General features: G+C 43.6%; 2 protein-coding genes across 2 annotated transcripts in view; both read right to left on the bottom strand.

Moving 5' to 3' along the window:
* RSU1 (Ras suppressor protein 1) overlaps positions 1 to 3152 on the bottom strand; it is a 101788-nt gene extending 98636 nt beyond the window's left edge. The window contains exons 1-2 of the mRNA XM_064704205.1: positions 3022 to 3152; positions 2609 to 2720 (exon numbers count right to left, since the gene is read on the bottom strand). Of these exons, the coding sequence (XP_064560275.1) occupies positions 2609 to 2717 (109 nt within the window). The 5' untranslated portion in view covers positions 2718 to 2720; positions 3022 to 3152. The remainder of the gene's footprint in view (positions 1 to 2608; positions 2721 to 3021) is intronic.
* Positions 3153 to 9509: 6357 nt separating this feature from the next.
* The window catches only part of CUBN (cubilin), a 145288-nt gene continuing 142690 nt past the window's right edge, over positions 9510 to 12107 (bottom strand). The window contains exons 68-69 of the mRNA XM_064704204.1: positions 10916 to 11151; positions 9510 to 9833 (exon numbers count right to left, since the gene is read on the bottom strand). Of these exons, the coding sequence (XP_064560274.1) occupies positions 9726 to 9833; positions 10916 to 11151 (344 nt within the window). The 3' untranslated portion in view covers positions 9510 to 9725. The remainder of the gene's footprint in view (positions 9834 to 10915; positions 11152 to 12107) is intronic.

Genomic DNA, 12107 nt, shown 5'->3' with positions numbered 1-12107 from the left:
ACTTACTTTTTTGTTAGTTTGTTTTTTTTTTCCCTAAACACACATGACAAGAACAAGGCTACACCTAAGGAAAAGGACTGGCACACCGAGCAGATGCTCCATGCTGCTTCCAAATCCTTGTGCCTCTATTACCCCTGTGTGAATTAAGTTAAGAAAGATTAAATACAAGCTTATCAAAGGTTGAATACAACCTTGCAGCAAGTACTCAAACATGCAGTGAGACAAGGCTTGGTCCTTTCCTTGAAGATTTGGGACTAGAGGGAGCAGTTTATCTTTAAGGGATACTTGGCACCTCTGGTAGGGGCATTCACAATCACTAAATAATTACATGAGACAAAATGCTGATCAGGGGTTACACAGTAACTCAGGCACACCTTCCAACCTACAAAACTCAAATAGCCAAAATGTTCCCTCCAATCATTATCTAAACTTACCTCAACTCTCAACATCTACTGGTGGCCCTCCTTAAAGATGAAATGCTAAGAGTCATTGGGCATGAATGGTGATGATTGCTTTTAACAGAGATCTTTACTTCATGGAAAGAAAAAATTAAAATAGCTGAAAAGGCAAGCTTTAACACTGCCCTGGAAACGTATGCAACAAACAGAGAAGCAAAGGTAACAGCTCAGTTTCCTTTAGCTTACAGAGAGCTTAGCCAGAGAAAACCAAAATATCCAATCTACATTAGAGAAGACCATACACTTGGGGTCAGGTGACAGGGTTTTGAAAACAAGTTTAACAAGTTTAACTTCCTCAACCCTCTACTAAAAATTTGGAAGTATTTGGTGAAAGGTGTTCCTTCTCCAGAAGGCAAATACCTCCATGGCAAAAAAAACCCCAAACCCAAAACAACTTATGTGTTCTGTCAGTGAACATAATAACTGAAAAAAGTAATTATTTAACAGAAAAAACAATTAATTTAACAGAAAGCAGTCATCATTTCCCCCTTCCCTTTCATCTCAAACTGAAGAAGACCCCAAATCCCCATGCTAGATCAAGTCACACAAGGTGCAGCAAAAGTATCTGCACAGAGACTCCTGTGATGCAGTCTAACTAGGGTACCACAGGTCCATACTTCATGTAGGGAGCTCCCTGCCAAAGACACTTCAGATGCTTAATTAGCAACCTGGGATCAGGGAGCATCTGGAGACACAGTGCCCCACCTTGGTCCCTGGCCCTGCCTGAACAACAAACCCCAAAGAGTCTCTGCGCAAGAAAACCTTTTTTTTTTTCTTTAGGATTATCAATGTGCTTCAATATTATCCTTTTTTCATGCTTGAAAGATAAAAGCTAATTAATTAATTATGTGTCTAGTGTTGATAGCAGGCACCAAGTCTACTTAACAAAAGCAACAGTACTGTATTGCTGCTCCATATACCTGACAGATCTAAGTATAGTTGTCAAAATTGATCTGTAATTAATGTGAGCTGAACACCACTTTGTCTCAAGTAACTGCTCATGCTATAGAAATGCAGAGAATCTTTCTGTAAGAACTTAATGTGAATTCACATTTACAGTCCTTACCATCCTCCCAAAGTCCCATGCACCACTCAGAAGCAGGAAAACAGTAATAAGGAATGAAGACTTAGGTACAGAACTTAGTTCTGCAAACCTGTACTTAAGACTTCATCCTTTACTGATTGAAGACATCTTGATGTGCTCCCAACTCTGCAGATAATGGTGAGCTGGTAGTGAGCCATGCCTTTCCCTGAGCTCATATCCATCTTGTGAGAAGAGTTATGTGTATTTGCTCCTGGCTGCTCTCAAGTTTAAAAAACACAGTAAAGAGCTAAACCAGGATACAGTCAAGAGTTTTAAGTACATTGGTTGGTTGAGATTTTGCTTTTTCCCCTTCACTGGATCACACATTCAGAAAAATTTCAGCCTGGGGCACACTACAGACAGTCACAACTTTCACTCCCTGAGTACTGGCTATGTGATAACACCATGTGCACTTTAAAAAGGCAAAGATACCTAACCTGCTCTTCATTTATGTGTTCTCCAGAACCATAACAGCATGTTGCTATTGGTCGGCTGTATTTACTCTGAATTTAACTACAGCAAATGCACCTTACTGACAGCAGCACCCTGCCATGGTTCAGCAAACATGTGCAATGGTGTAATATCCAAAGCATGATGCTGCTGTATCTGTGATACAGTATTGCTGCCCTCTCCTTCAGAGGCCAGTCGCCCGTAGTTGCAGGCTGATGTCACCCTGTCCCTTTCAAAGCCCACTGGAGGTGCTGCTCGGCTGCTGTTTTTGTTCCAGCAGCAGGACGGAGAAGAGGGAAAGTCTCCCCATCAGCCAAGTGCCAGAATGCCAGCAGTGCCACAGGGGCGGCTGAGTCCCCTGGACACACACACTTCCACACACAGGCTCCGGCAGCCTGGTGCGGGGCGCTTCGATCAGCCCCAGATCGCTCCCCAAGCCCCCCGTGCCCAAAGGCCACCAGAGGCCACCAAAGGCACCCCCGCACGGGAGTGTCTCGGACTCGGCGCCCGGGCCGGGCCGGGGTGTCCCGGACCCCCACGCCCAGCCGGCCCCGCTCTCCCGGGACAAATAAGGAAGTTTCCGCGCTGTGCCCGCCCTCTCGCCGCCGGTACCTACACAGGCCGGGCACGTCCAGCATGCTGGAGATGCCGCGATCGCACATGTCCACCTCGGGCTGGTTCTTCTCCCTGCTCTCCTCCACGATCTTCTTCAGGGACTTGGACATGGTCTAGGCGGAGCAGAAACGGACACCGTGAGCCGGGCAGCGGGGGAAACCCGCCCCGGGGACACGCATCTCCCCCAGCCGGGACAGGGCCGGGACGGCCCCGGCTCCGAGCGCCCGAGCGCAGAGAACCCCCCTGCCCAGCGCCGCAGGAGGAACCAGCCCAGCCCTGTCCTGTCCCGCCCCGCCCGTGCCAGCAGAGCGCTGCCCGGGATGCCGGCCGCACTCCCACCCCGGGCGGGCCGACAGACAGACAGACAGACCACACCCGGCCCGGCCCGGCCCTGCCCTGCCCGAGGGCGCTCACCGCACGGGGCTGCGGCGGGACACGGCGGGAAGCGGCGGGACACACGGGCGGATCCCACGGCGGGACGGCGGGCGGGCCCCGGCGGATCCCAGCGCGCCGCCCCCCTCGCCCCCGCGCGCAGGCGCAGCGCAGCCCCGCCCGCACTGACCGGCGGGGGCGCCCGCGGCCCCGGAGCGGCCCTCAGGGGCCGGGACTCCAGTAGCGCTCCGGGCTTTGAAAAGGCTGCCGGGGACAAAACACGTTATCGCCAAAATAACTCACGCAAAAAACCACCCCGGTGCATTTAACCAGCGGTTTCCATTTCTTCAGGAGTCTTCCTGGGTTTTCCAGTCGGCTCGAACAGCAAAACCAATCACAAGGATGCGTCCATGTTTTGAGCACTTGTAACTGGTCTCGACACGCCATGGCGTTGGAGTTACACCTTACTGCCCAGAATGTAGTTATGCATGTAGCCTCTTTCATGCCCAGAATGTAGTTGTGCATGTAACCTCTTTCATGCCCAGAATGTAGTTATGCATGTAACCTCTTTCATAAGGGTTGAGGTGCTCCTGCTTACTGCTATTCAACAGATATGGAAGCTCAGAGCAATTAGCGACTAAATCTATTAAGTTATCTAAGGCCAGGCTACCCACTGAGAAGCACAGCTTTGAATTTTGCATATGTACTCCATGGTGTTACTTAGTAGCCTAAAAATGGTATCCACAGAAACCAAGATGATGAGCGTTTGCCGAAGCCATCAAGTAAAAAAACTTCCTGGAGGCGCAACTTCAACTTTTCCTTTTTAGGAATGTAAGGATTTAATACTGGACTGCAGATTTGTAGCATGTTTATTCCTAATGGGAGTTTACTACTTTGAGCGCTTCCTGAAGTTACTGTCTGTTTTCAGGTCTTCCTTACAAAGTACTGCTGGAAGAGTATCTTCCTTTTAGCTGGATTTCTCAGCAGAACCCACTGTCACTCAGATATACAGGGAGATGATGTACAGTTCTTATTTTGTCTGAAGAACCATGAATCTGGACCCCTTTCCTGTCTAAGAAAATGCCCTAACTGCCACCAATCAGTTGTCCCAAAGACCTAACTGCTACCACGTCTGCTGTTCCTATTTCATGGCAAATGATTGCAGGTGTCATTTAGTAACAAAGGCTCAAGCAGATTAATTAATTGTCTGTAAGTGTGGTCCTGCTCCCTTATTCCAACTAACAGCATGTGACTCTAACAAGACATTTACAAAACACTCTTCATGGCTAATGCAAAGCTCACCTGGCTTCTCTCTGCCTCGTTTATGCAGTGATCAAAACATTGCATGTGGCCTAGACACCCACATTCTACTCCTACCATAGAAGTATTTAATTACTTCCCACTTAATAAACATATTGTCATTACTCCCTTTCATCAGGATTGTGGGGGTTTTTTGCCATTTATCTAATTTCATTATCCTGTTGTGTGTAAAGAGTTCATCTATCACTGACAGCTTCTATGTGACCTTCTTTTGGTCCTGCTTGAGCAAACCTTTTGTCTAACATTTGATAAATCCATGCCCCAGTCAGGGATATTGGCATTGGATTTTGCAAAGGGGAGTTGCTGTCAAGCCTTCCTTTTGAAGTTTCTCAGTGCCTCATCAAGCACATAATTGTCTCAGAGGAGTGGGAAGGAAGATACAGAAACTACTCTATCCAAAGGTCCTTGATCATGAAAATTGATTTTTCAGTGTCCCTTCAGCAGTCATGAAGAGTCATTTCCTGCAGAGGGTCTGTGTCGCTGCAGTCACACATTCACCCCTCTTTTATGCCCCCCTCCTCTTCCCAGTCATTCCAAAACCCCCTTGGCCCCAGAAATACTCAGTTCCCTCTATATCCCCAGCTAGAGGCTGGCCAGCCTGTTCCTGGGGTCTGGCCAGTAGAGCCCTCCACACACATACAGTGCTTGAGCTCACAGTAGAGACTTTTCCAATTTAGGTCTTGCTATACCTTCCAGCTACTGATTTTTTTTTTTTTTTTGTAATTTAACAACTATGAAATATCTTTGCTATCTGTCAGATCTGTTCTAAATCCATCACTTGGCTTAAATGTTTGTAGAGCAGATGCCTGAATTCATTGCAGAGGCTGGCAAATGCCTTCGGTCCTTAGGCCTGCAGGCTAAAGCAGGTGACTGTGAGTAGATGCACGGCCATGGCTGTGGGACACAGCTGCAATTCCCCTGTGGTGGTCAGAGGAGGCAGAAGTTGCCCTTGCAGTGATGCTTCCAGCCTGCTCCTCCCTGGCAGTGATGGCTGGACCTGCCTCCTGCTGGTTCCTCTCACTGTGCTGGGGGTCACCAAGGGAATGAGTAGCTCTGATGCCTCCCTTTTTTCTGTTCTAGGTACTTCTACCAACCAAGGAAATGATGTTTTACATTATTATTCTATTTTTATCTCTGTTTTCTCCCTCCAAGAAAAGCTATGATAATGAGCAATATCAATGCAGGGATAGCGTGACATCAGAAGGATGCACCAACAACAGGCCCCTGCAAAACCAGTTGTGTAGTGCTGGGCACTGCTACTACAAATTCATCCATCAACATTAAACTCACTAAGTGTGATAAACAGCATGCAATATGTATTTTTCCAAATGTTGTGAAAAAAAAAAACTCCTAGAATTTGGCCTCTATTTTTATTATCATTTAATAAGTATTTTAAAAATTTCTTTCTTAGTAATCCAGTTGCTTTCTATTGGGAACAATATAGTCAATCCCATGATTTTTTATTGCATTTTGTTTTAATTAGGACTGCAGAATAAATCTGCAGTTTCAGTTCAGCAGCTGACAAAAAATAATTACACCAAATATGTTAATTCTGGTGCCTAGGACACATATCCTGTGTTATTATGGGAAGCTGAGACACCTCCTCCTTTGCTTAATGAACCAATCAAAAACTGTTTTTCAGTCAAAATTGCTTTGTAAATTTAACTAAAATTAGCTACTCTTTTAAATTGACCAGCACCATTACTTCTAGAATTTTAGCTCTATATTTTCTGTCTCCTTTACTTAGGCAACTATAATTTTAAGAATATCTCACAGTGGTATTATTTCTCATTTATGAAGAACAGTCCTGCCACGTGGGAAGGGCAATTAAAAACATTATTATGGACATTTTATTGCTTATTCTTCAAATCCTAGTCTTTGGAGGGCTTACCATTCATATATAACTGCCTCATAAAATTACATTTGTATAAGAATAAACATCTGTAGTAACATGCAGAAGAAGCTTTACATGTAAAATAAAAACATGCAGGCTCTAGAAACTGAAAACCTGCACTTTCATCATCTGCTTTGTCACTGACAGGGAGGTTGTAGTCATGCACTTATTACAATACAGACATGCAGCATTCACAGCAATGAGATTATAAAATAGCAATGTGCACAGACATAAAAGAAAGGTTTTCATGGCAGTGTTGTAAGATGAAGCTATATTTCTTCTTAAGTATACATTTTGTCTTTTGAATTGTACACAGCACATAGAAGTTTCATGGAATAATTATTTCCAGATTATCTGTTTGGTTCTGCTTTTTTGTGTTTGCTGTGCGTTCATTTTAAAGCGTTTCAAATTGCTCCTTACCTTCCAAGGCAGAAACATGGCTTAGCATCAGCTCTCTCCTCTAAGGACCTCCACTTTAATACTTCTGCAGTTGGTATTTTTGTTGTGGTTCCTCATATAAAATGTTAGAGGACAGCAGTGGGTTACTTTGTTCCTTTGTTTTTTTAAAGAATGGTGTTGATAATTTAATTTTAGACTTTGACTATTTTTGGCGAGAGTCAGTTGGGCTGGATCAATTCAACCTTGTACCAGCAGCTTCATTCAACTGTCTTCATGAGCACAAATTCTCTGCTGGGCTTTTTTTTTTTCCCCCCTCTAAATAGCCTCATGCATTTTGCTCATTTATAAGTAAAATTATGCATAGGTATTGAATATTTCTAACATTTAAAGATGCACCAAGCATTAGTTAGTTATTGTAAGATTTAAAAAATTCTCTTCTTCTCATAGTGTTCTTTATTCTTTTTTTATGCAGAATTTCAATGATTTTATAAAATTTGATGATGTGATAGATCTTGCCAACAGCAAGTATTTATTGTATAAAAAAATGTCCAAAAGCATTTAATTGCTTTAAAGTGAAACATGCTTTTTCTCTTCATGAAAGCAACCTTTCTGAAGTACAGATTACAGCAAACTCACCTTTTTAGCTGGAGTTCCCCTGGAGACCTTAAGGGCAAAGGCTGTGTTACCAGAGTGGCCCAGGCACATGCCAGGTGACCAGAGCACATCTCTGTACCTGTCCCTCGGTCAGCAGGAGACCTCAGTGCCATGAGCCCAGTGCCTGCCGTGTCCTTGGGCACCTGGGTGTCCTTAAACTGTGTGACACTGCCTCCAGAAGCCACTAATGACCTTCATTCATTAAAACCACATATCAGTTTCTGTTTGTCAGTTTATGCTCTGTCACACCTGCAAAAAGGCCAGTGTTTAACCTGAGAACTCATTTCTGAACTCATTTCCACTTTTAGAGGAGCAATGAACACTGCCTGCAGTGGCATGGAGCTGCTTGGAGGGACATGTCCTTCCCTTCCATGTGTGGCTTCCAGCTGAGCTGTGCTCTGGGCTGGTGAAGTGCAGAAAATGACAACATTCTTGCAAGTTGATTCTTGCCTAAAATCTGATGTTTCCATGTCCAGCCACCTGACAGCAAGTGACAGCATCCAGATCTTGAGGAGATTCCTTGCCAAGTGCAGAAGTGCTGCACCAACTGCACCAAATCCATGGTGATTCATAGGAAGGTCAGAGCCACAATGGACATTCATGAAGCCTGTGATAACAGCGTTCCAAAGGGGAGAAATGCAGTCCTCCTTACCTCTGCAGGCAAACCACTCAATTCATGCTTGATTGTCCTTGGAGTCTCTTACACATTGCTGTCTATAGAATTTATTTTGTGGCTTTATCTTCAGACATTTCAGATGTTCCTTTACTGCTTGCTATCCCATGTAGGGAGTTTTAATAAACACTATGGACAAAGATTGCATCATCCTCTGGCTGCAAGTACAGCATCAGTTTGACTAGACTCAGCAAAAGTTTTCTGAACTACTAATCTGAAAATATTTGATTATATGGTCTTTTATGTCTTTCCTTATTAGAGGAACTTTCTGTTTTGCTGGCAGCTCAGTAGGACACAGCTGCCTCACAATTTCATCCAAATACAGATATTTCTGGGTTTTCCATGTTAGAGTTAGGCATGTTAGCAGGAGTATCACCTGTACATAGGCTCAGTTTTTCTTAGTCCTTGAACAGTTATAAAATGCTGGCTTACATCTCATTCTGTTGGCCAGTGGGACTTCACAGGTTTCTCTTTTTCTAAGTTGTCACCCAAGGATTTTGGGCCGTGTTTTATAGCTTGTCCCTTTTGTCTGCTTTGTTTTTTCTACATTTTATCTAAATCAGAATATCTGCTCAGCTGTTATAAAGTTTTGTATGTTTGTGGAATGATGGCTTTTTTGGCATTCACTGGGCAATCTTCAAAGATTTCCTAGATTTTGTTAAAACTGCCACTTACACTTTAATATCTTTTCATAATTAATTGTTTCAATAATCACATTAGGGAATTGTTTTCACTGTAAGTCACTCTTTGTAATAGCTGTGAAATGAGTTGTGATAAGGCCCCTGTTCCTTTTCTGTACTGCAAATTTCTCTTGCCTGTCCATCACAGATGACATTCAAGAAATTAATTGGTCATTTGTTCTGGATTGTGACAAAAAATGCTTCATGGTGGGAATCAGTGTCCTCTGTCCACCCTGTCAACAAATCTTTTATGTATGATGTGTGTTAGCCTGGGGAAGAGAAAAACTAATTGAGTCAAAGGTCAATTGATATTTTTATGTCTGCCCTATTCTGAAGTTAGAGCTGTTTCATAAATGTCTAGGAAGTTGCCTAAAGGTTGACTAGAAGGGTGACATGGTTACTGAAAGCCTCAGAAGTTTTTTATATTCAGTTGTAAAATAGACTTTGAAGCTTGAAAATATAACTCAGTATGTATAACCACAGATATATGTATATATTGAACATAGGGCTGTGATACTGAAATTACTTCTTAATCTAGTTAAGATTTAGAACCACATCATGTCCTTGCTGTGTTAAACTTCAGTGAATGCTCAAGTACTGATTTCAGCTGGGTTCTTGTACCCAATGCACACTATTACTGCAAGTTCTTCAGCACAGTTATCTTTGTAAGTGGTTATAGGACAGGGACCATTTTTTAGCAATTTCTGATTTTAGGTAATTTGAATAAAACTTAAGCTGATGTTTTCAGAAATGCTTGGGGCAAAACCACATAACTCTTGGGAACAAACTAAGGACAGCTTCATGTGTTACATCCTCTCATCAACTTCATGTGTAATTAAATTTTTATAGCATTAATTGTACAATTTTGAAATTATGTAGAAGAATATAAAAACATGTAGCAAAACCTCCTTTTCCCACTTGGGTAGGTAATAGTTTATTTTCAGCACAATGGCAGATCAATGGTTTTTTTGACAGCATTCCAAATTCATAACAGCTACATTTACAGTAACTTTTAAAAGTCCTTACTTCAGTTGCAATTGTCATCACTGGACTTCAAACCTCCTTTATCATCTAGAGTCTTTTCAGTATAGCAAGGAATGGTGATATATTTCTCATAAGCAATGTTTTAGCTTGTCCAGCTTAACTGGAATCCTGATGGTAGAGTCACATATTCAGCATGAAATTTTACATAGACTTGATGGGATGTAGCAGTAAATGGAGCGATGTTTGTATCCTAAAATGAAAGTCAAGAAAAATTAAAAGCCTTATAGAACATCAAGATCCTTGATGAGACAGTCAGAGAGTTAGAACTGAGGCAAAAATTGGATCATAGATTGACAGTGATCTCAGTAACTGTTCTAGTTACTGTTGCTGCGTTTCTCCCTCAGGATATTGCAAATATTTAAAACACAAATACAACGAAGTATGGAGCAAGCTTGTTTGATGCCTCCCACTAGATGTCACTGTACGGTCTGAGTTGGAAGGCTTCTAAGGCACCACACAGATTCTCGTTGGTTTTACCTCCCCTCGGCAGGTAAGAAGGGTTGAACTTCTGTTTTTAGAGTCACGGTCTAATGTTTTGGTTTAAACTATACTTGCATATGGGGATGCCGGAGATTAGTTCAGGTTTGAGGATTAGGAGTGTTATAGGGATTATGTGTAGAGCTATGAGTAGGTGCTCTCGTGTGGAGGAGTTTTGGATTGATGTGATGTGAGATGGAAGGGGACCGCGTTGGGTTATTATTAGTATGTATAGGGTGTATGAGGCAGTGAGTAGAATTGCGGTTCCTGTTAGGATGATTGTGAAGGCAGATCAGTTGAAGAGTGCGATTACGATGGTTAGTTCTGCTATGAGGTTTGTTGTTGGGGGGAGGGCTATGTTTGTTAGGTTGGCTAGGAGTCATCAGGTGGCTATGAGGGGTAAGAGGGGTTGGAGTCCTCGTGTGAGTAGGAGGATTCGGCTGTGTGTTCGTTCGTAGTTAGTGTTGGCTTTTGCCTTCACTTCCACTCATCTGTGTGGAATTCATGTCAGAATTAGGGAAATGGTCTGGTACATGAAACAGTAAAAGCTCCTTGTAACCACTCCTGTGCTCACGGAGGGAAGGCAGTATGGAGGGAAGGCAGTAGAGAGGGAAGGCAGTATGGAGGGAAGGCAGCGCGGAGGGAAGGCAGCACGGAGGGAAGGCAGTACAGGCAGTGTGGAGGGAAGGCAGCACGGAGGGAAGGCAGTAGAGAGGGAAGGCGGCAATGAGGGAAGGCAGCACGGAGGGAAGGCAGTATGGAGGGAAGGCAGCACGGAGGGAAGGCAGTACGCACCGCTCCGCAGTAGGGCCCGGCGGGGGCATGGCTGGCATCCGGCCCATCGTAGAGGATCAGGTAGTTGCGGCTGCAGTCCCCGGGGTCATCGATGCTGATGAAATCAAAGTTCACGGTGACAATTCGTCCCTGGGGCGCGGTGATGGCCCACTCGCAGTCAGTGTTGTTGGGGTAAGTCCCTGGGTAGCTGGGGCTGGCAAAGGCGCCACTGGTGCCGTACAATGTCCCGCCACATCCTGGAAGGAGATGCTGTTAATTGGCCTGGAAGGCTTCGTTTCACAAGGCAATACATGATGTGCTACATTAGTACAGTATCAGTAACAGCGCTGAAACCAGAGAGACTGAGAGCTGGGACAACTAACATGGCTGGGAACACTAATAAGAGATAAAACTGAGGCTCTAGCTTCAGCAGCCTAAGAATATGTAACAGGCATTAGACCACCACTGAATATTAAAAACAACACCGGTCCCCCAAATTCTTTGAAACAGGAACTGAAGTTTTAAGTCTGTGCATATAGGTTCAGTTCAGTTCCCAGCTACTCAACTGGAGGTGAATTTGCTGTGACTGTTCTTTGGCATGAAAAGTAGTGAATCCTCATGGGATAGGAAAATAGAAAAACTCAGAGGAATTACACATATTAAGTCAATCAAAGTCCATTTATACCAAAATTCAGTCTTCAACAGTGGGCAGTGGTAGATGACCTAGGAAAAATACAAGTTTATAGAGGAAGAATGTGCAGGTCATGATCCAGATTACCCTCACAGTCTCCAAGAATTTTCAGCTTACAGCTCCCAGAGAGGGCACCTTTCCCCTTAATAATGTTTATCAGGTGAACTTGTGTGAGTATCCCTTGAATCCATGCAAATTTGTAGCATGCTATGGGAAGGGGCTCCACAGTTTAACTGCATAATGTATCAAGAACTGGTTTGTCTAGTTTGTTATGAGCCTACGAGCTCCTGGCTTTATATGATGACTGGTAGTTCTTGTATGGGAAAACTGAAAGAACAGTGGATCATTGTTTATCATCCAATATCACTCAATTTTACAGAATTGAGTAGTTTCTTAACCAGATTAAAAAGTCTCAGCATACCTCATGCAGAAGCCACTTTTAATGTTGAGCCCTCTGTTAATCCTGATTTTTTCATAAGAGGAAGAGACCAAAACTGTGCACATCATTCAATCTGTGTGTAA

Source organism: Zonotrichia leucophrys, chromosome 2 (assembly GCF_028769735.1).
Source record: "Zonotrichia leucophrys gambelii isolate GWCS_2022_RI chromosome 2, RI_Zleu_2.0, whole genome shotgun sequence".
In the NCBI taxonomy this organism is placed as follows: domain Eukaryota; kingdom Metazoa; phylum Chordata; class Aves; order Passeriformes; family Passerellidae; genus Zonotrichia; species Zonotrichia leucophrys.
The sequence above is the reverse complement of the archived record's forward strand: the minus strand, read 5'-3'. Positions and strand labels throughout refer to the sequence as shown.